General features: G+C 38.4%; 1 protein-coding gene across 2 annotated transcripts; it reads right to left on the reverse strand.

Moving 5' to 3' along the window:
- Positions 1-680: 680 nt before the first annotated feature.
- On the reverse strand, positions 681-22,977 carry LOC146574514 (sodium- and chloride-dependent GABA transporter 2-like). Of its 2 annotated transcripts, none has more exons than XM_085274220.1 (15): positions 22,885-22,977; positions 20,801-20,994; positions 20,515-20,649; positions 15,043-15,183; positions 14,756-14,843; positions 12,808-12,940; positions 11,872-12,006; positions 11,614-11,717; positions 11,095-11,219; positions 10,457-10,569; positions 10,224-10,361; positions 9,941-10,043; positions 6,596-6,696; positions 5,552-5,722; positions 681-4,570 (listed from the first exon to the last, which is right to left on the reverse strand). In XM_085274220.1, exons 2-15 carry the CDS (start codon positions 20,991-20,993, stop codon positions 4,421-4,423), a joined length of 1,830 nt encoding a protein of 609 aa, XP_085130346.1. In that variant the 5' UTR covers position 20,994; positions 22,885-22,977; the 3' UTR covers positions 681-4,420. The 2 variants fall into 2 exon arrangements, with proteins under 2 accessions (XP_085130346.1, XP_085130347.1); XM_085274221.1 differs by lacking the exon at positions 22,885-22,977 and adding an exon at positions 21,097-21,117.
- Between the last annotated feature and the right edge of the window lie 312 nt (positions 22,978-23,289).

Below are 23,289 nucleotides of genomic sequence, written 5' to 3' on the forward strand. Positions count from 1 at the left end.
TGGAGGGATTATATTTCACTAAAAAACGATCTAATATGCATGTCCACTGTTAATGCCCCGATAGGGCATTAACAGGGAAAAGGGGGCACAAAGACATACTTTTCTTTCTTATTCTCATTTAAAATGTCTAGCTTTTAATAAATAATTATCTGAATCTTACACCCAAAGTTTTAATCTGATGTAAAATGTATAGAAGTCCATTATTGTATATAGTAACTGTTAAGTCTAATATACCCTAGTAAGCTATAATACTTTTTCCTTTGGGAAGATACCATCTGTGCAGTCTGCAATTCTGTTGAAGAAAGTTGTTGAATCTATTTAATTATTCTTGAAAAATAATTTAATTCTGTGCATTTTTTTTCCACACTGCATCAAATTAAAGTTGATTACATCGATTAAGCATCATGAGGTGGAGGGTGGGTGGTGGTGTCCCTGTTTTCTTTTGCTGGGAGTTTGCAACCCTATTAGTTAGGTTGCTTAATATTTCGGCTAAGTACTCTTTAAAATACCAGAATAGGAAGGATGGAGTAGGTTTAACTTTATTAGATTGATCAGTGTTGCTGAACTATGAAATATTTTGGGTGCAGTGTATTTTTTTACATACAGGTATAACAGAATAGCTTTAGTGTTGTTGTTTATTTAAACTTGAGTATGAACTTATACAAAATGCAGCAAGATATAAAAAAAAAAACAGTTTTATTGATTAAAAAACACACTATATCAGATTCATATCGGTATCAGCAGATATCCAAATTTATGATATCGGTATCGGTATCAGACATAAAAAAGTGGTATCGTGCCATCTCTAGTTTTAACCAGCTTTTATCTTCTTTTTATGTCAGAACAATAAGAAGAAACTACTTTTGGCTACTCCATTGTGACAAGGGTTCACCACAGCAGGATCCTCAGCATGTTTGATGTGGGAAAGTTTCACACCAGACAAACCCTGAAGGGATTTGTGTCTCTGGCTGGATTCAAACCAGGAACCTTTCAATCATCAAGTGAATGTGTAAACCACTGCACTTTGCAGCCACTTATCTTTACGATAGACTTGGACAATCACATGCCCAGCTCCTGGAAAGTCTTCTTCAGCCACAGAAACCATCCTCTTCCATGGATGTGTAGGTCTATCTTGCAGACCTCACCACTGTTTTCTCTCTTTTCTCTGAATTTGACCTTCTAATGTTCTCACTGTCTCTTTAATGACTTTCTAATGTTTTAACAATGTAAAAATCACTCATTCATTTTCACTGGTAGCATCTTTGACTGCATGTTGTAAATTTTCAGCAGCAGCTTAAAATGCAAATGCCACCTTCTGAACACCCCTCAAACATTTACCTGCTTGATGTATGAAGAATTAATATACTTAAAAGAAAGAAAAGACAAAGCACACACATATCAATGAAATGGCTTTAGTGCAATTATAATTGAGCCCCTCAAGATGACGGACAACATATAATTATTGCAAGAATTTGTAAATGATTAAAGCAATATTTTTGTCCAACCCCCACATTAAATCTCTAAAACCACGTCTACATCAAATTCATAACTGTACGTAACATAAAATCTTCCTACCCACACAGCTAAAATAACAGAAACCATGTCAGTGTATAAAATATATGTTGAGCTCACTGTATCCACACACACATCAGCTGCAACTTGATTTTTTTGTTTGTGTTTTTTTCAGATTGTGTAATAATCTGAGGTCACAGTGGACGGTGATAATTTGCATCTTCTGATCCTTGAACAAGGTGACAGGCTGTAATCCTTTATCCTTTACTGAAAAAAAGTGTTGGCAAACTTCACAAACCTTGTTATCTCAAAAGTGTGTTATTGCTCTATGCCTCACAGTGACACATTATTGCTTATTGTGCATGTTGCAGAGACCTGAGGGCTGTACTACGAAGTGGTTTAACTAATTTTCCCTGTGGTCATTTAAAAAACTAAACAAACCCAAACTCATCTTGAGTGGTGTTTGTGGTATATGACACTACGAAGGCAACTGAGATGTTGGCGAGTCAACTCAGTGTTGAGTTGCCTTCATATCGAAAGGGAACTTTTGGCACAAGAATATTACATTAATATATTTCTTTCAAAGGGAGCAAGTAACACTTTCAACAACAACAACAACAATAAAAAAGGCCATTAAAAATTTTACACTGCCAAGTCAAAAAAACAAGAACAACTCAAATGTTTTATTAGAATTGCTTCAAATTTTGATGACAACGCAAATTCCCATGGTATCGTTTCATAATCTTAGGCAAGAATTGCACAAATTTTTCACTAAGATCTTGTATTGTGTCAGCTGATTCATGTGTGAAAATGTTGTCTCGTGTTCCACAAACAACTCTGTGCAATATTTGCAATATTTTTTCTTATATTTGACTGTGCAATAATCACTGTGCAATATACTCACTCAAATGTGCAATCCACTGGTATTCCTATTCATCCATATTATATATTCTGTATTTATATATGTGTATATGTGCATATTTGGTATATTTATGTGTCACACAGTGGAAATTTGTATTTATCTTGTATATTGTTTTTATTCTGATTTTTAGTGTTTATTTATGAGTGTCGTTTTATTTGCATGGTTTTATTCTGTTTCTATTGCATGGTTTTTAGTGTTTTATGTGACATGGTTTTTATCCACTGTGGACTGGCTGCACATGGGACAAATTAGCTGATAGGGACCACCTGCTGAGGCAGGGGTGTGTCCAGAGGTGGCCTATCAGCTGTCTAAAGACCTTTTAAAAACAGGCTAGCTGAGCACTGAAGGAGAGAGGCCCCAGACTGGAAGGTTAATGCGAGATGGCCAGCGTGACGCGGCAACCCAGTCCTGACCTCATGGAACGGCAACAGTAAGAGACAACGCGTGTGATTGGCAGCAGGGCAGAGGTTTACCTCTGCCTGCATTTGTGAGTAGGGTCTCTACTGTTGTTTACTGGGTGCCGCTGGATTGGGAGAGGGTTGCCATGGCCATGAGCCAGGGCCGCTTCTGGGACCATTGTTCTGGCCCCTATTTGTTATTTTACAGGACACCGATGCAAGGGGAGCTGTGGCGGTGGTCGCATGATGGATTCGGGTGCAGAACGCAAGCCGGGCTGGGAAGTGATGGGCCAGCGGAAGGACAAGAAGATGGGAGGCTCTTTCTTGTCTGCCGAAGACGAGGCTGGCGTGGACTCTGCTCTAAAGAAGGAATTCCTGGCCTGCTGATGGACCCATAATGAACATGTGGCATAATTATACCGGGGGGGGGGGGTTGGTGAATGTAGAAAATGGTAGTTTTACGGGTTTTAGAATTGTTTTATTTAGTTTTAGTAGATTGACAACATTTTATTATGTGCATTTTAAGGGTGTTTTTATTTGTGCTCCCTGGCCTAGTAATAAACTGTTTCTGATCAGACCTGCTTCCTCTCTGTGCCCGTGGTATCTGACTCTCTTGCTCCCCCTTGTATTTTAAAGAATCTTTCTTTTTAGTGCGACCGCTTTAGTGTCGCCACGTGTTACATATGCTCACATCCATACTCTCAATCCCCTTTATTGTAACATGCAACTTCTGTCGGTGCTGCACTACTGGAAACTGAATTTCCCAGAGGAACCCACCCGAGGGATTAATAAAGTTTCATCTAATCTAATCTTTCAGAGTTGCTGAATCCTCGATTTGTCTTCTCAGAATCATGAGAAAAAAAAACACATTGATGGCAATTCAGTACATCAGCGGTAGTCAGCTGACCACTGATAAGTAGTTTTCCTAAAGCCACACAACTTGTACTGTCTTAACAATGTGGAAATGCTGTTAGCTTCATAAAACTTTTTTCCCAAGATGAAAAAATTTCATCCTTTTTCCCCAAGATGATGGTTCACCATCATTCTCTTACCAGCTTGCTTATTTAAATACGGGTGGTTGCTTTTCTTTCTTTCTTTTTTTGACCAGGCAGTGTAAGACAGATTCAGCATAGATGCAGGAGAAAATTTAGAAAAACTTTTTCCAGCTGCCTACATTAATAGGCTTATCAATATTATTGCCACATTATTAAAAGTACATTTCACCACAGTTACAGTTATGAATTCTATCAATCAGCAGAAATTGTGGCAGTGTTTGTGGCAATCTAATGTGAAAGTCAACTACAAGGCTCAAGTGCTTTTGTTTGAGGATTGTGGTGCTAAATAAGAGCCAACCAAACACTGGAATGATTTGAAACTGATTGCTGCTAGCAAGACAAAAAATGTAGCGGGGAATAAAGTTACCTCGCTAGTCACTAGTCTACACGGTCTCTCAAAACTCGACCTGCCTCTGAACTCTGCTAGAAGTCTTCGGAATTAATGATCTTATCAGTATTTCCTTTACAAAACCTTGAGTTTAAAATAAAATAAAAACATCACATCTGAAAAATTTATAAAAATGTTATGGTTTTCAGACTTGCATCTCCATCTCAGCTCCACCTCTTCCCTTGTATTCGTTGGCAACAGGAGTAAGAGTAATGTCTGGGTTTAAAGGGCACTGCTCGGGCTGCTTTGCTTTTCTGTGCGTCAAGCTCTGCGGGACGCACAGCTGCCTGAGGTTCTGTGGAAAGACGATCAGTTCAGTCCATTTGCAATAAATCATAACTTTTCAAAATGTGCAGAAATGACCAAACACCTATTACAGCTTCCCCAGTGTCCCTCACTATTGATTAGATTACTGCTAATTTGTTTGTTCTACGAATTTTGAAAATGAACAAGTTTACAGTTTAACAGACAGGATGATGGCCGGGAGTCTTCTACTTGATCTGCTGACTGTTCCTCTAACACCAGAATGAACTCAGGACTTCTAATGGAAATGTTTTAATAACTATTAGATGGATTGTGATGGGATTTAGTACAGATATTAATGCCCCCACACAGGATGTAGGGGATAACTTTACTGAGCCCCTGATTTTTCATTATTCTTACATGTTTCCAGATGGATATCTTATCTGAACGACACTGGAGCATTTTTTTTTTAACTCAGTGACCTTTCAGCCAGTCCAATCTAATGACGGCCTTTTGGCTTTTCTGGCAGCAAAAGCATATTAAAGTTTAAGGTAATCCATCAGGAAGTATTTTGTTGTCTGGTGCCCAGCTTTGCTAATGTTTTTGGCCTAAGATGAGTTGCTGAACTGTCTGTGTTAATAACTTGTGTCAGAGAGGCTGCAACTTTAAGGACACTGATGTGAAAAGCTTTTACTTTAAACTACAGAATTGTAAGGTTTAATGCTCTTGAATGTGTTGGGCTGTTAGTTAAAGAAAAGAACATTCTGATGTGTTGGCAGATTAAAAAGCTCATATAGTTTTAGATTTTTAAAATATTTTGTTCGGCACCAGTAACAAGAGGAGACATGCACACAGCACTGCTGAATCCAAGCATGGACACTGTTTTGATCCATCCGCCACACTACCTTAGCCTGACTGCACTTGTCATGGTGGAAAAACATTTAACACTAAACTGAACTGAATTAGTAACAAGATCACCTGGGAGCTTAATGGTGTTTCGGTGGTGCTCCTGTTTTCTTTACTGAGTGCATACCTGCCAAATTGTCCCTTTCATTGTAGTAACTTTAAAGATGATCCACAGAGGAACTAGAAGAACACAGAACAGTCCAAGAAACCAGCCCAAAGCGTACGCCCAGGTCGGATAGACGTAGGTTTTGTTGAACTTGAGAGGCTTATATTTCACAATTGAAAAGACAAAAGTACCCTGAAAGAAACACAAACAACACAACAATGAAGTTTTGAAATTTTAAAAGAAATTCAGTTTTAGAAAAATCTTTATCATCACCAGGGAAAGTACAATGAGTATAGGTTGCTAAGTATAGGTTATCTACAGTTACTCTAAATGTATATGGATACTTTTGATTTGTGTTCTCTTCATCTGGGAATATTTTCTGTGGATTCATTGTTCCTTCATTGTCAGCAAATCTAAAATAAGTTATTAAAGAATTTGATTTTTGGTCAAGAAACATCTTGCTTGCAGATGCTGGTGTCACTTTCCCTCCAAACCCCTGTTTTCCCTGCTGACATATTTATCTGGCACGATGCTCATTGACATTTGTCTACAAGTCCTTTAGTTTCTGCTTTGCCTTGCTGGCTGTTCATAGTGTGATAATGTAGGGTCCTTGCATTATGCAATAAAATACATCTTGAGATGACTGTTTTTGTGAACTGTCTCTAAAAAATAATCCTGAAATAAATGAAAACAAACACACACAATAATTAATAATGAAATAAACTATAGTAGATTTTCTCTTTTTTCCCCCCACTTTTCCTATCTCTCGCCACCATATTCGTATAACTGTCTCATACTAGTTTTAGTGTATCACCAGCAGGGTGCACCCTGCACAGTTTATCACAGAGTCATATGCCACAATGACACTGGAAGGTTATGGACACTTTTTTCTCTTCTTTATTCACTTGCATCTCTTGTTCATTCCTCACCTCAAACTATTTCCTGAACTAGAAGAGGAAGTTTTAGCTTTCAATTGTTGTTTGGTGCTTTATCACAAAAAGAGTCCACAAGTTTTCATGAATAAATTAAGACTACTTGTGTTCTTAGGAACTCTGTTTCACTCACTAGACACACAGCAGGGGTAACGTAAAGCCAACAATGCTTCATTAGAGGCCAGGGACGATAACCTATCATGTCTTCAATGTTGTCATAAAGACGATCAGCACCTGAGCAAAACATGAGAAGTTAATAACAAGGTTAGAATTATCACTATAAATTTTACCAGGACTGATAAAATAATAATAAAATCATAAGAGTTATTAATGAATAGAATCATAAAATGCTTTCTACAAAGTCAACCAAAACAGTGAAAGTCATTCCTAAACAGTGTTGGACAAGTTACTTTAAAAGAGTAATTAATTATAGTTACTAGCTACTTCTTCAAAAAAACTAACTGAGTTAGTAACTGAGTTACAATATTCTAAAAGTAATTAATTACTTGAAAGTAACTATTGTGTTACTTTAAAAAAATGTTTAACCCTCTGGGGTCCAGGGTATAATTGGCCATTTTTAACTACTTTTGATTTTCCCTCCACATTTCACCTTTAAAAACGATTTACTTTGCCTTGTTTGGTCTCATTCTTTTCAGCACAACCTCACGTGTCTGAATTTACAGTCATCTTTTCATTTTGACATACTGTATTAACACAATTGATCTAAAATCAGACAAACAACATAAAATCAGAGTAGAAAAGTTATATTTGTACTGTAACAACCACAAACATGTTTAATGAATCATATTTCAGAACTTTAAATGCAAATATAAATTGTCAATTTTAAAATCCTATGCACAAGTTTTGCAAACAAAGTTATTTGCATCCATTTACCTTTTACCTTGATTTTTTTAAATAACCATTTCAAACTATTTACAGAACAATCAGCTGTTCTGCATTCAATAAGATGCCACACAAATTATTTGTGCCACTCCAAATATTTCTGTCCACTATAAAGGAGAACATCACAGCCTGATACCTGCAGGCCTGACAGCAGCAGGTGTATCAATCCTTTTTCTACCTGGGGACAGCAGTCGCCTCATTGTTCTGACACACAACACAAAACTATCCACAACACTACACACTAACTACACAAGACAACACATTAACTACACACTCCAAACACGCTAAATTCACAAATCTCTCACGTCTCAAAACTCGCTCTCTCTCTTTTTCTGCTGTCTCTCTCTCTCTCTCTCTCTCTCTCTCTCTCTCTCTCTCTCTCTCTCACCATCACTCCTAAAACTTCCCCTGTTTGTTTGTTTGTTTGTTTGTTTGTTTGTTTGTTTGTTTGTTTTGCTCATAAGCAGAGAGTGCTTGCTAGCGCTGTCCTTAGACAGTAAACGTGACAAAACTATTGAGGAAAAAACGCCGCCTATATATTGTTTATCATGACTCTGGTTTTACGTGGCCTATCAACACAATTTAAAAACTGGTATATATCACCTTGTTGCTTTGTCATGTTGAAGTGGTCATGTGATTGGCTTACCACGACTACTTTATTCTTCCTCAGTCAAACAGCAGCACTCATGCGATTGTTTTGCCTCCTTAGCTCCAGGTGTTGTGCAAGACAGTGACCGTGATTACCGTTAGTTAGATTACTCGTTACTGAAAAAAGTAATGCCGTTAGAAACGCCGTTACTTGTAACGCCATTATTCCCATCACTGTTCCTAAATAAGATAGCTGTACGATGTCAGTAGATGACAATTGATTTTTAACAGTCGTGCAATCAGTATTTGCCAATTTATCTGACACATTATGATTATTGACACCGTGGTGCCAGTGGTTCGGTCCTAGTTGAGCATCACCATCTCACAAAGAGTTTAATAACAATATTTACACTTAGATATGAATGAAGATATCAGCTGACATCACCGCTTCACACACCAAATGTTTTTCTCATCCTAACCAGGAAACACTGTGAGGCGGTCCATAAAGCTTTGTTCATGCATTGCAGATGTGTTGTTATAGTTGAATGTTTAGTGTTCTTTAGATCTTTTGCGTTCATTCACATTCAAAGAATCACTACTTTCAGCTGATTTGGTGCCACAAAGTACACACATAAGGAACACTAAATGCATTTGAAAATGACACATTTAGTTAAAGCACAAAGAAAAACAGTAAAATGAAGGTCTGCATATTAATTTTTTTGAACATACAAAATATGACCACATCTTCTCCAGTCTAAATAACCTCAGCACTATCCCGCACATTATCTTTAAGCATCAGTTTCTTCCATCACATGAATAGAAATGTTTCAGGCCATTGCTTCTAGTAAATAACGGGCACACTGTACACATCTTGTACAATTTTAGAGCTAACCAAACCATGCAAAGGTTTAGGCAAGCTTAGCTTGATCTCTCAGATGATTACCAAGGTTACAAGTTCCACATCAGCCAATCAATCAGCAGCCACTGGCTCATCTAAGTAGCTCCTTAGTATTTTTAATATTAAGACAAATGATGCAAGGAAAGTAGGAAAAAGCTATAGGACGGATTTCCAGGTATCTTTAGTTTGCAACACTATTAACAAATGGTAGTTAAAAGGAAGTTGATGTGTGAAAGAAAACCTAACCTCTAGCAACACCTGCCAAACCACAAGACTTTTATGCATAATCGACACTAAATTCAGCATCAGAGGTTTGCAAGTTTGTATATCTAAATTAGGCTAAACGGAGAAAGTCCTATGGGTACATGAAGTTAAAGCAGAACTTTCTAGCCACAACACATGTCAGCTGTTAAGCAGTAGGATGGATCCATTATGCCTTCAGGTTATGTTTCAGCCAGTGGCAGTAAATACAAGCAGTTTTTTTCACAAGGCAAATGTCCAAACATTTGCTAAAAAAGCTAAAAATGAAAAGAGCAAAGCATCAACAACAACATTTCAACATGAGTACATAAACAAAAGGTGAGAACCCCACCTGTCACTCTGTTTCACAATTTGAGAACCACTGATTTAACGAATTCCTTAGTTAGCAAGAGGGAGATATAGGAAATATTAGATGAGCCTCTGGAAGAATGCAGTAGTTAGTGGTCATAATTTTAACCTCTAACTAATTTGAGAGCTTTTTTTTTTAACACTAACTTCACATAATTGTGCTGTTGGACTGGGCCTGAAGGGAAAACTCCACCTCAATAGAAAGTGTTTAAAAAGTGAAGCTGCTGGTAAAGTGGTGCTGAGCCAGTACCCACAAGACACGGCTTATTCTTGTGACCCCAGCTGAGCAAGATTCAGAATAGCTGGAATGAACGCCTATACAGTAAGCCTAAATTTTGGCCTTTTAGTAATAAGCGACTCAATAAAAGCAGTCTTAAGTGTATTTTCAATTAATGTGGGATTAGCAGGATTTGAATCAGCTTTCTTAGCCAGATCTGTGCAAACATGCAAGGATTTGACTCTCGGATTTTAATGACTCACCATATATCCATCCAATCGCTATCGACTGACACACAGAAAGAAGGAGAAGATTGTTTCCACTACACACATAATGATCAAAGAGTTGAAGGAAATACAAGCCGCCCTGCAGGAAGACAGAGAGGTTAATTGGTATAGCTAATCAAAGATAAAGACAACAAATGCATGCATACAAATTCAGTTTTGCCTAGAAAGAAGTAAGTTAAGAGTAATGAGCACTGGTCCATTTTTACACCCTACTGAGGGTAGTGTAAAGACTTGTGGGAAAGTTAATCAGAGCTCTCACCTCGGTGACGAGGAGGAGGCCGAGAAAAAAGCAAACAGAGCAGAGGCAGAGCAGCAGCAATTCTCGACGATAAGCTCTTCGAAACACATTGGGGAACATATCCGTCACTGAGGTCATCAAACACTCCAAACTCACAAACTGCAAGAGACGCAGACAAATCAAACACATTTACTAAGAACCAAACATGTACAGTGGTGAAAAATAAACAGGATTTCTATTGGCTTAAAGCAAACCTGTGTATCTGCCCCCAACAAGATGACCATGATGAAGAAACATATAGCCCATAATTGAGGTAAAGGCATCATGGCTACCGCGCGCGGATAGGCAATAAATGCCAAGCCAGGTCCTGTTCAGAAATATTTTCAGTCATTGATGGCAACTTAAATATTTTTGGATAAAACTGCTTACTGCAGCCTTCTCCCAATTTATATTTTAGTTACAGCACTCTAAATGTTTTAAATCTGGACTCACAAATTCTTGCAACATCCTACTGTTAGGCATAATGACCTGATAGCATTCATTTATTTCATTGGAAGGAGTTTAAGGTCAGGAGGATTGTTCAGGATTAAAGGCGGGGAATTACTGTATTAGCCGTGCTTAGCTAAGAGAAGCTAATACAGGAATTTTGTCTCCAAAATTAAATTAAAGCCATTTCCATGCCAAGTAAAAACACAGGCCCAGCTTTTCCATTTAGCATTGCTTTGTTTTGCCTTGATTTTGGTTGGGTTTTTTTTTGTTTGGTTGATTGGTTGTTTTTTTTTGTTTTTTTTTTGGGGGGGGGGGGGGGGGTATTTTAAAGTGGATTAATAAAACCCACTGACAGTGTAATGACTTCATTAAATATAACAGAAGTTGTGTAATGATGCCCTACCAGAAGCTGCCACTTCTGATATTGGCAGTCCTTGTTCGTAGGACATAAATCCCAGAACAGAAAAGATTGCAAACCCTGCAACAAAACTGGATCCTCCGTTAACCAAACACAGAACAAATGTGTCTCTGTGGAGACAGAAGACAACACACAGCATTCAACAAAGAGCAAAACAAGAAACACACTTAAAGCAAAAGCAGCTGTTTAAAAGGTTGAAATATGAAAAAAAAAGTACCTTGCTGCCCAAGATATTAAGTAAGAAGAAAAAAGTTGTACAGGATTTGAGCATTATGTAAACTTTTTTTATTTACAGTCTGCATGTTATTAAGAAAGCCTGTGCAGTTTTATGAAAGTATCACTTTGGTGCTCCCTGCTGGCTATTTTAAAACTAAGTGGCCAGGGATTAAATAACGTTGAAAACATCTGTTTAGTGCAGTTTTATCTTGTCATAACAATAAGATTACTAGAATTTTTGAGCATATTTTTTTTAATTTAAGAACATGGGCGGGGGAGCGTACTCACTTGTAACAATCATTGTTATACTTATTGTAACTGCCCAGAGCCGTCAAACTCCCCTGACAAATCCCAAAGGAGAAAAGGACTTGTGCACCCGCGTCCATCCAAACCTGATGCCAACACACAGATATTAGTTTACTCATCACTAAATGATGATATTCATTGTGTAAAATGTAGGTATTTTAGTATTTAGGCTTCCGTGGGTAGCGTGCAAGCTTGCAGCTTTTCTTGGTATTGACACATTGTTTTGATCTTATTACTTACTTGAGGGTCCACCAACCTTGTGGGGTCAGGATACAGGTAAAAACCTAAGCCGTTTATGGCTCCTGGTAAAGTGAGTCCACGAGCTAACAGAACCACCAACATCACGTAGGGAAAAGTGGCCGTAAAGTAAACTACCTGTCAACAAGAAGGAAATGCATGGTTCAAAGCAGACATCACAGGGACAGTGTAAAGTTTGATGTTCTTTGGTGTAAGAAAACATTTTTTTTCCATCTAAACATATTTCAGACAATACATTCCTCATTTGTGCCATAGTATTGTCTCTCTTTTTTTGCTTGCAAAATGAGACATGACTGCTGTCTGCATTTAGGTGTAACTCCTCTTCCTCCAAATACATCCCTGTGCCTCCTCCCAAAGAGTTCAGATTTAGTTTGAGCTGTTCACAGAACATTAAGCAATACTGGAACCATGTGATCTTTGAAACTTAAGAGGGGGTTGCTGTTACCTTAGGTTCTTACTCATCTCTTTTAGCAATTGCACATGTGCAATTCTAAAAGAGATGTGTAGATTACACTACTGCAGTAGTGTAATCTACACAGGAAGCCACTCCCAGGGAGAGTACCAACAGTCCTGAACTTTTGCCTTGTTACATCCTGATAAACTCCAGCTTGTATGTATTTCTGTATTGTCCTTCTAAGGTCCTATGAAGGTTCTTTTGATTGAAGTATATGTTCCCACCAACAAATTTATATGAGACGATTAAACTTTCAGCAACCAGACCTTGGATGTGACTCTGATAATTTTCTTTTCAGTGACCAATTAAAACAATCCTGGTATTTTCCAAGGGTTCACAAATGTATTCTTGCAATATTACTTCAAAAGGTACCGCAGATGTGATAGTAGATGTATAAACTGTGTTTACAGAACTTATTTTCTAAATGTAGACTAATAAATCATATTTTAAAGATGTTTCTCTACCTTTCCAGTGGACTTCACTCCTTTCCAAACACAGAAGTAACAAATGATCCATGCCAGTAAGAGACACAAGGCCAAATCCCACCTCAGGCTACCAATCTCCTCAATCCCTTGAGATATACCCAGTACTCTTCTCCTGAAAAGAAACCCATATTATTTGTTAAAACAAAAGCCATTTGGGCGCAAAATAACTTTTTTCACAACTACTATAAGTGATAACAGAGTTGACACAATGCAAATGTTACAATATTTATTTACAATAAACCAGAAAGTCAGTTATGTAGTTGCCCATCAGCCAGACACTAACCTCCCTTATTTATCTATATAGATATAAAATGCACATAATTTCAACAAATTCAGTGGATTCAAATCTCATTACCTAAAATATGTTCAAGGTATTTATTTAGAATGCAATTCTACAGATAGTCTTTTAGTTCTGATACGTCTTCTTTTATCCACTTGTCTAATTCCAACAAAAGTGTATTTTTGTGACAGGCTGCTAGTCACAAAGTGCCTAAAGATATCATTTCAGAGTTAGGTGCTTTTTCTACACCTAAATGATTGATGACAGTGTTTAGTAGTTAGTAACACAGCAACAAAGAAGCAACAAAGAAACACTTCGAAAGACTTTCAGACTTTCACTTTCAAAACTATTGAGCACTTAAAAAATAAAAAAAATAAAATAAAATAAACTACAATAAAATCTGGCAACTTGGAAAAATATAAACAATGAGGGGTGGCTCAAGACATTTGCACAATACTGTAAAATCCCAAATACTGGAACCTTGATTTAATCAATTAATGTATCAAATGATACAGTGCAATACTTATACAGTAAACACCACAGATGAAAAGGAATCAGAAATGATTATACTTTTATTATATTCAGTAAATGACATGTTACTGTCATGGAGTTAAAATGATAAGGTGTTATAATCACTGTAAATGACTCATTTTGCATTGTGTTGTTTGGTGGTTACTAGGCAACATGATGAATCATAATATGTAAAATAGATAAGAACTTTTAGCAGCCAAGTTTGGTTGCATAACTTATGACCATGTAAGAGGAGTTTGTGAACAAACTGATACATAGAGATTTGCTGCATTTTAATGTGTGAAGTCACTAGTTGGCTGTAACCAGTCATATCAGGGGCAACTTAAACTCATTCAGCGCCAAGTGTTTAAGTTCAGGACTGTTGTGAGTATATGATTAGTAGTAATCTTGGCCACAAAAGTATCAGCATGCCACTGATCACATTACTGATGTCAGTACATTTATGACATACATGGTGATAAGAAGGCACCAATCATACCTTCTTAATATTGACTATATCAATAGGACCACTCCTTCCATAATCGTGACCAACAGTATCATGATTAAAATCATCCAATAGCACAAAGGTGGTATGCTGTATGTGGTACAAAGTGATATTTCAAGCAGTTACATAATTTGATATTTGGCGAGGTCATAATTTTTATCAACACTGAGAATCGAGACTGGGCCAGATGAGCGTACAGCTGTGTACAGCCGCGTGTTATGACTAAACACGATGTGACCTAATCAGCATCTGAATAATCCAACACAAAAATGACTTGATGGTATTATCGCCAATTATCAGCATCCATCCCAAAAAGGATCTTACATCTGTACCAGATTACAAGAACACATCTAAAGACAATGAGAGCTAAAAAGATGGATGTTCCAGATTAACAATCAGGAAATTGTATTTGGACTGATTATGTAGTGTGGTTACCATGTGTATACAGATTGCTTACTCTGATAACTATTGAGAAATAATGAGCAGCTATTGGTTAACCAGTATGGAAATGCTGCTTTCCAATAACTCAAATATATGTTGTTGAAATTTAGGGACTGATGGCTTCAGTGTTCGGCAAAAGCTCCAGAGGTAAATCCATCTACCGAGGTCAGACACATGTCATTTACACTTACTCCCAGAATTCTGTTGCTGGTGTTGTTGCGTTTGCAGCTGCTGTCCAGTTGGATGACGCATTTGCTTTATCAAATTCAAAACAAGACTCTGACAAAGAAAAAAGCAGAGCCATGTCAACAAAGTTTAATCTATGTTTGATAAAAGAGATATTAGAGACTACACATTTGTCAAGCACAAAATGACCTCACTGTCATGTGAGATTCCCCAAATCATCTAGATCACCATGTCAATAACTCTGAAATAAAGAATGACCACAGTGAAATCTTCCTTCGCTTTGAATAGCTACCTGTATTCCAGGAATTCCTGCAGCTAGCCCATGGAATCTCAGCACTGAAGGATGAAAAGAGGTAGAAGAAAGCCCATGCCTGGATCACAATGTATGAAACAGCAGCATATGCAATCACTACCTGGGTTGCATATCCAATACCTGAGAAGATAAAGTGGAGTCAGTATATATTATAAAAAGGCAATTAAATTATACTGCAGCATATGGAGTAAATTTCAATGGCATCCAAAACATTTAATGTACTTTTGTTTGTTTTTTTAAACCTGCCCTGCAAGAGAGTTTCACAGAACTATCTGGAAAGTAGCTGTTGGAAATTATTTTGAAAATAATGGTGCTAACATCAGTCCAAAGTAAGAGGGACAGAGAGGTGGTGACAGTCTGGGAAAGCTAATTCATTACACAATGCATTGTTGTTTAAAAAATGTGTTAGAACCAACCAAGAGAAGGTCTGACTGAATGCCCACTGCATGTAAAAAAAAAAAAAAAAAGAGCCCTTCAGAAAACTAGGACATCTTACTATTATCACGGATTGAAGGAAATAGAAACCACCTTATGTTTCTCTTCAGCACTGTAGCCAGGCTGACAAAAAGTCAGAGCACTGTTAAGCCAACCATTCCTTTAACGTTCACTAGTAATGACTTCATGAACTTCTTCACAAATTAAATTTTAACCGTTAGGAAAAAAACGACTCATAATCATCTCACATATGTAACGTTATCTACAGCTACCTTCAGTACCATTGATGGAGTCTTTTTCTTCAATTGATCTTTCCGAGTTAACTTCAGTAATTACTTCCTCCAAACCATCGACGTGTCTTTTAGACCCCATTCCTCCTGCCATTAATGTGTGTCAATGTTTCAATCTTAAATATGATGAGCCTAAATCTATTTACCAGCTATGTACCACATGCCTTCAAGCTGGCAGTAGTCATCCTAGGTAAGGCCTATTTCCAACTTTCTTTTTATCTCAAAAATCCTTGAAAGAGTAGTTGTCAAACAGCTAACAGATCATCTGCAGAGGAATGGTTTATCTGAAGAGTTTCAGTCAGGTTTCAGAGCCCATCACAGCACAGAAACAGCCTTAGTGAAGGTTTCAAATGATCTTCTTATTGCCTCTGACAGTGGACTCATCTCAGTGCTTGTCATTGACCTCAGTGCAGCATTTGATACTGTTAACCATAACATTTTATTACTGTGATTAGAGAATGCTGTGGGTATTAAAGGCACTGCGCTGCAGTGGTTTGAATCATATCTGTCTAATAGACTCCAATTTGTTCATATAAATTGAGGCTCCATTTTGGGAAAAAAAAAAAAAAAAAGCTGCAGGGACAGGACGGCTGGTTGCAATCGAGGAAAAGATGAATGCTGCCAAGTACAGGAATATCCTGGACAAAAACCTTCTCCCGAGTGCTCAGGACCTCAGACTGGGCCCAAGGTTTACCTTGTAACCAGTCAATGACTCTAAGCACACAGCTAAAATAACGAAGGAGTGGCTTCACAACAACTCTGTGACTATTCTTGAATGGCCCAGCCAGAGCCCTGACTTGAATCCAATTGAGCATCTCTGGAGACCTAAAAATGGCTGTTCACCAACATTTACCATCCAACCTGACAGAACTGGAGAGGATCTGCAAGGAGGAATGGCAGAGGATCCCCAAATCCAGGCGTGAGAGACTTTCTCACGTCTGTGAGAATTTTACGCTAGGGTTAAACTTGCCCTTCAGGGAATATTGACACCTCTGCGTGGTAGAACTGACTTCCTTTTTTAAAAAAAAAAAGTGTTTCAACATCTCTGCCATATTTATGAATGGAAGGGGTGTGAGTCGGCTTCATAAATCAAGTCAACTTGATTTGTATGGCACTAGTCAGACACAAGGTAATTCAGAGTGCTTTACAGCGGGATAAAAGAGGAAAACAAAAAGATATTTTAAATATATAAAGCATACTGTATATGGATACATGTCATGATGTAAAGCATGCACAAACAATCATGACAGTAATATAACAACAACAAGCAAAAATCAAACACTTTCCCATGTTCACATATCTTGTTATATATATTTATGTCCTAATGTGTACTATTGACCATCTACTGTAGATGCTATCGTCACAATGAATCTAGGTGGTTTTCCACTACAACCTCAGTAAGGGCAATGTCAAAACAGTGCTAAAACTATGGGAAGAGCCAATCCTCCACAAACATGCCTTGTAATGACTAATCTTTAAACCGTATCCAACCAGCAGGAGTTACAGCAAATAAAAGGTTAAGAAATCTATAAGAGTGGTTAAAAAGACGGAAGCAATGCCTGGCTCCGCCCCAAAGTCTGCACCTCTCCTCTGAGTTGCAAAATGTGTCATGTGGATCACGTGGACTTGTACACAACATCCATCAGGTTTTCAGGAGTCACAGGCAGTTTTCTTTTCTGCTTTGGCAAATGGGTGCAAGCCTTTTACCACAAACTTAGTCACTGCTCGGTGACATTCGTCTATCCTGGCCTGAAAGGAAACGCTACCGGTAGACTGCAGCGAGAACTGCCAGCATCTGAGCCAGACTCTGTCTGTCTCTCTCATCATGGTCACCTAAATGCACAGTAATGGCAGGTTTTGTAATAAGGCAGATCGCGCTAACATAATATGCACTGTTGTTGATTATTTACCTGCCGCATTAACGGGAGAGGACGTGCTGCTGGGTTGAGATTCACGAGTCCGGAGTGGAATTAAAAACACGACATTCATTTAAGCTTATCGCGTGTTTTTTGCATATTCGTAGTGTTTCCTCCCTTAAATGAAATATCTACTTTGCAAGTATTGCAAGTTGCCCCGTTGTCATCCGTTCTTGTAAAGTATAACCAAACTTTTGAGTGTTTGGGCCTCTTAGGTACCATGTTTCGATACCCATCCCTACTCATGTCTGTCCCCAGCACATACAGTGCAAAAGTATTCAGCCCCCTTGAACTTTCCCACATTTTGTCACATTACAGCCACAAACATGAATCAGTTTTATTGGAAGTCCACGTGAAAGACAAATACAAAGTGGTGTACACGTGAGAAGTGGAACGAAAATCATGCTTGATTCCAAACATTTTTTTCAAATAAATAACTGAAAAGTGGGGTGTGCGTAATTATTCAGCTCCTTGAGTCAATACTTTGTAGAACCACCTTTTGCTGCAATTACAGCTGCCAGTCTTTTAGGGTTTGTCTCTACCAGCGTTGCACATCTAGAGACTGAAATCTTTGCCCATTCTTCTTTGCAAAACAGCTCCAGCTCAGTCAGATTAGATGGACAGCGTTTGTGAACAGCAGTTTTCAGATCTTGCCACAGATTCTCGATTGGATTTAGATCTGGACTTTGACTGGGCCATTCTAACACATGGATATGTTTTGTTTTAAATCCTTCCATTGTTGCCCTGGCTTTATGTTTAGTGTCGTCGTCCTGCTGGAAGGTGAACCTCCGCCCCAGTCTCAAGTCTTTTGCAGACTCCAAGGGGTTTTCTTCCTAGGTGGACAGCCTTGTCTCGGTAGGTTTACAGTTGTGCCATACTCCTCCCATTTCTGAATGATCGCTTGAACAGTGCTCCGTGGGATGTTCAAGGCTTGGGAAATCTTTTTGTAGCCTAAGCCTGCTTTAAATTTCTCAATAACTTTATCCCTGACCTGTCTGGTGTGTTCTTTGGACTTCATGGTGTCGTTGCTCCCAATATTCTCTTAGACAACCTCTGAGGCCGTCACAGAGCAGCTGTATTTGTACTGACATTAGATTACACACAGGTGCACTCTATTTAGTCATTAGCACTCATCAGGCAATGTCTATGGGCAACTAACTGCACTCAGACCAAAGGGGGCTGAATAATTACGCACACCCCACTTTGCAGTTATTTATTTGTAAAAAATGTTTGGAATCATGTATGATTTTCATTCCACTTCTCACGTGTACACCACTTTGTATTGGTCTTTCACGTGGAATTGCAATAAAACTGATTCATGTTTGTGGCTGTAATGTGACAAAATGTGGGAAAGTTCAAGGGGGCCGAATACTTTTGCACTGTATGTGCTGGGGACAGACATGAGTAGGGATGGGTATCGAAACATGGTACCTAAGAGGCTCAAACACTCAAAAGTTTGGTTATACTTTACAAGAACGGATGACAACGGGGCAACTTGCAATACTTGCAAAGTAGATATTTCATTTAAGGGAGGAAACACTACGAATATGCAAAAAACACGCGATAAGCTTAAATGAATGTCGTGTTTTTAATTCCACTCCGGACTCGTGAATCTCAACCCAGCAGCACGTCCTCTCCCGTTAATGCGGCAGGTAAATAATCAACAACAGTGCATATTATGTTAGCGCGATCTGCCTTATTACAAAACCTGCCATTACTGTGCATTTAGGTGACCATGATGAGAGAGACAGACAGAGTCTGGCTCAGATGCTGGCAGTTCTCGCTGCAGTCTACCGGTAGCGTTTCCTTTCAGGCCAGGATAGACGAATGTCACCGAGCAGTGACTAAGTTTGTGGTAAAAGGCTTGCACCCATTTGCCAAAGCAGATGCCCTCGATTTTTGGTAAGTGAATGTGTTTAATTGTAGGCAGGGACATTACTGGATATTCTTGTGTAATTGCTGCAGAATAATTTATGTTATACTTTGTTATTGCTACAGAAGAATATTTATTTTATTATTTTACATTTACAATTTTTTTTCCTGGGGACCCTGTGACACCCCATTGAAGAGCCATAGGCTGTGGATCTCTTAAGATCTCACTGTTGGGTTTGTAAGGCCATGTTACTCCTAAATTTCTATCTTGTTCAAAGAGAAGATATAAAACAAAGTTCTAAGCTAATCGACCTTAGTGTTCTCCTTTTTTAAAAAAAAGAATTGATAAGAGAATCGATAAAGAATCGAATCGTCAAACAGAATCGAAAATGGAATCGGAATCATGAAAATCTTATCAATACCCTTCCCTAGACATGAGAAGCTTTTCTTTTTGGCAGTGAACATAACTGATTTCTTTTTTCTTAAGTCAACAAGTTATTTTGCAATTCTCTGAAGAACGTATAATCTCGACCTTGATGTTTTTTTTCTCAGGGAAATGTTCTGTGTCAGTCAGATATGTCAGATCTGTCAAAGAACACACGAACCAGTGCAGTAGATGAGACAGCACGACAGTCTCGACACTGTAAGATACAACACATTACTCACACTTGTGCTCTGAACAAAGTTAAGTAAAGCTAAAAAACTTTTTTGCGCTTACTTCATGGTTTCATACATAACCATACATCACTCCAAAAAATAAAACCTATTATTTGAGTTATTGTTTTTCACGGAAATTTATTTAACATGCAATTCCCAAAAAGTAATGTGCATTTTTTTTTATGTGAAACTAAAGGACAATTCAACTGTTGGTAAAGAGGGCATGTTTTCACACAGTATCAACTCTCACTTACATATTTCAGCTTTTTTTATACACTGACCTTCAAACAAGGGGCAGAAGTGCCTCCAGCAGGTAATACATCCCTGAGATGTGAACTGTCCCATAGCTGTTTCCAGGAGGAACATTGGGATGCCACAAGCAAGCAGAAACAGGACGTAGGGAATAAGAAATGCACCTGAGAGTAGAAACACGAGGATCATTACACAAATATGCCACAAGATTTCGCTTGGGGCAAATCTCTTCAAGCATTACCCTTCATGTTCACATATCAACAATTTTGAGAGAATGACAGAAAAGCAGAGGGGATATATGTTTGATCTGCATACCTCCCCCATTTTTGTAGCACAAGTAGGGAAACCTCCAAAGGTTTCCCAGGCCAACCAATGTTCCTGCTACAGCCAGTAAAAACTCCAACTTGCTCGCCCACTGGCCGCGGTCGAGCAACTGAGTCTTCTTCATGAGACCTTTTTCTTGTCCGGGTACGTCCAGGCTGCTTCCTTTAAGAAATTCCCTCGGCATGCTGAGAAAATCAGTAGCAAATTAAGTTGTATTGGTTTTGTTCGTTTGTTTGTTTTTCTTGTTTTTTTGTTTGTTTTTTTTAAAACAATAAGAAAACCCTCACCCCAATGTCCTTCCACTTCCTCCACACTTATAGGACAACTGCTGTCAAACCTTTAAAGCTCTCATTCACACTGACAGAGAGCTCTGGGGGTTTTATTGCACACATTCAGAACTTCTCAGCTGATTATTTGGCATTGCTTATAAGCTTAATTTATTCATTCGTTGAACTTAAGCTCGTAGGATAATCGGGAATTGAACTGGCGACAGAGTGCTGCCGCATTTTTTGGCGTTAAAGCGTAAAGCGCAAAAGAAAAACGCGGTGAACACCTACCTCTCCATCATCAAACTCCCGCCCCCAAGAGCCCCTTTCCAGCCCCAGAAAACTGATCAGTATTCCTCTCAGCCGCTTACACTGCGAGAGCTCTACACAGCAAACATGTCATGAACAGAGCCAAAGTGAGAAACAAAGTAACCGTGGTTTGCTTTAACTCCTCTGACCCAATTATTGCTCTGCACGTTACGCATTAGAAAAAAAAAAGAGCTTTGGCTGTGACAAAGATCCTATTTAATGCCACTTCCCTGCTGTATTTTTCCACTCAGACAGGAAGACCTCGAGTGTATAAGATTAGCACTTTGGCTAATAACTAAAGCAAAGCAGCTAAGCCGTCTCTGTTAATGTCATGTGCTGTAAAGAGACCTCACTGAGCTGCCAGCTGGAGGATTTGTAGCAGTGGTTCATACATCACATGAAAGCAATATAAACATTTCTGCATGCAAACAGCCATGCGGTGGGAATGACTGAACGTATAGCGTGCACCTCGTGTTATTGCGTGGTGTCTATAATTAGATGCAAGTTCTGCTTCACATCTGTACACGTGCAGCTGCTTAAATTTCCTTTCTGAATGTATTTCTCTGAGCTCTGATCGCTGAATATGTTTTCTGTGAATAATTTACTACATTGATATTGATAATAATAATGGATTGCATTTATATAGCGCTTTTCGAAACCCTCAAAGCGCTTTTACAATTCCACTATTCATTCACTCTCACATTCACACACTGGTGGAGGCAAGCTACAGTTGTAGCCACAGCTGCCCTGGGGCAGACTGACATTGCTGATATTGCTACTGATAAATATTTGTTTTTTACACTATTTGCTTCCGTCTTCTAGTTGCTGTAATTGTTACACTGTTGAAATGATGGGCCAACTCATCTCCCGTGCAACATATTTATTTTTACAGAAAACTGTAAAAACAGAGAAATAAGGCAATCAGTTATCTTTGGCGCGCAGGCCGTACGCTGCCTCTTCATCACTGACACTACTTCTTCTACTGTAGCTGACATTACTTTATACAAGTAACTTATACAGTTTCACATTCACATGCACCACCTTTGTAAACTGGTTAAATTACACAAATACATTTTACTATGCACATGAACAACATAGTGAACTCATTACAGTTTTATCTTGTTTTTGCTACTGTTTTAATCTATTTATCGACCTGTCTTCTTAACTGTATTTAATAAACTAGATCTCTTTCAAATAAATGTTTTTCTTAACATATTTCTATAGCATTCACTCTTCATGAACTAAACATAAAGCAATTCACACTTTCTCTTATTGTGCAAAATATATATCTTGTGGCTTTAACCCAACAATACACCTGCACCGAGCTCACAGAGTTTCGGTACAGTCTAACACTTTGATCGGCACAGGCTAACAACTGGACCAACTTGGAAATTAGCTCTTTAGCTTAACATTCGCCACAAACAAGACATTTATCATTAATCGCCACTGCTGTCTGTCACTTTTATAACATCTGTTTATATTATCAACCACCCAGCTTACCTGTAAAAACAGAGAAATAAGGCAATCAGTTATCTTTGGCGCGCAGGCCGTACGCTGCCTCTTCATCACTGACACTACTTCTTCTACTGTAGCGTCAGCTACCGATGCGTACAGGACCGAGCGCCCTCTGCTGGCGGAACTTATACAACAGTAAAACTTACATTGCAGTGGCCTTACTAAAAGAAAATGTCTCTGAGCATCAAATAAAATGGGGGGCTACTATTTTCATGTCTCTGTCTTTAACATAGTGCCACACTCTCCCCCACAAAATTAAATGTCACCTGACATTTCTGTGTGCATCATCTATTCAACCATAGTTTTAACACACTCCCACAGCCCATGGTCTCCAGAAGCCATTACAGTCAATAACCTGAGCCATAGTCACTGTACAGTTCCTCTGAACCA

The sequence above is a fragment of the Mchenga conophoros genome, linkage group LG5 (assembly GCF_057382185.1).
Source record: "Mchenga conophoros isolate Kocher_MC1m ecotype Shallow Benthic linkage group LG5, M_conophoros_male_GT1.1, whole genome shotgun sequence".
Lineage (NCBI taxonomy): Eukaryota > Metazoa > Chordata > Actinopteri > Cichliformes > Cichlidae > Mchenga > Mchenga conophoros.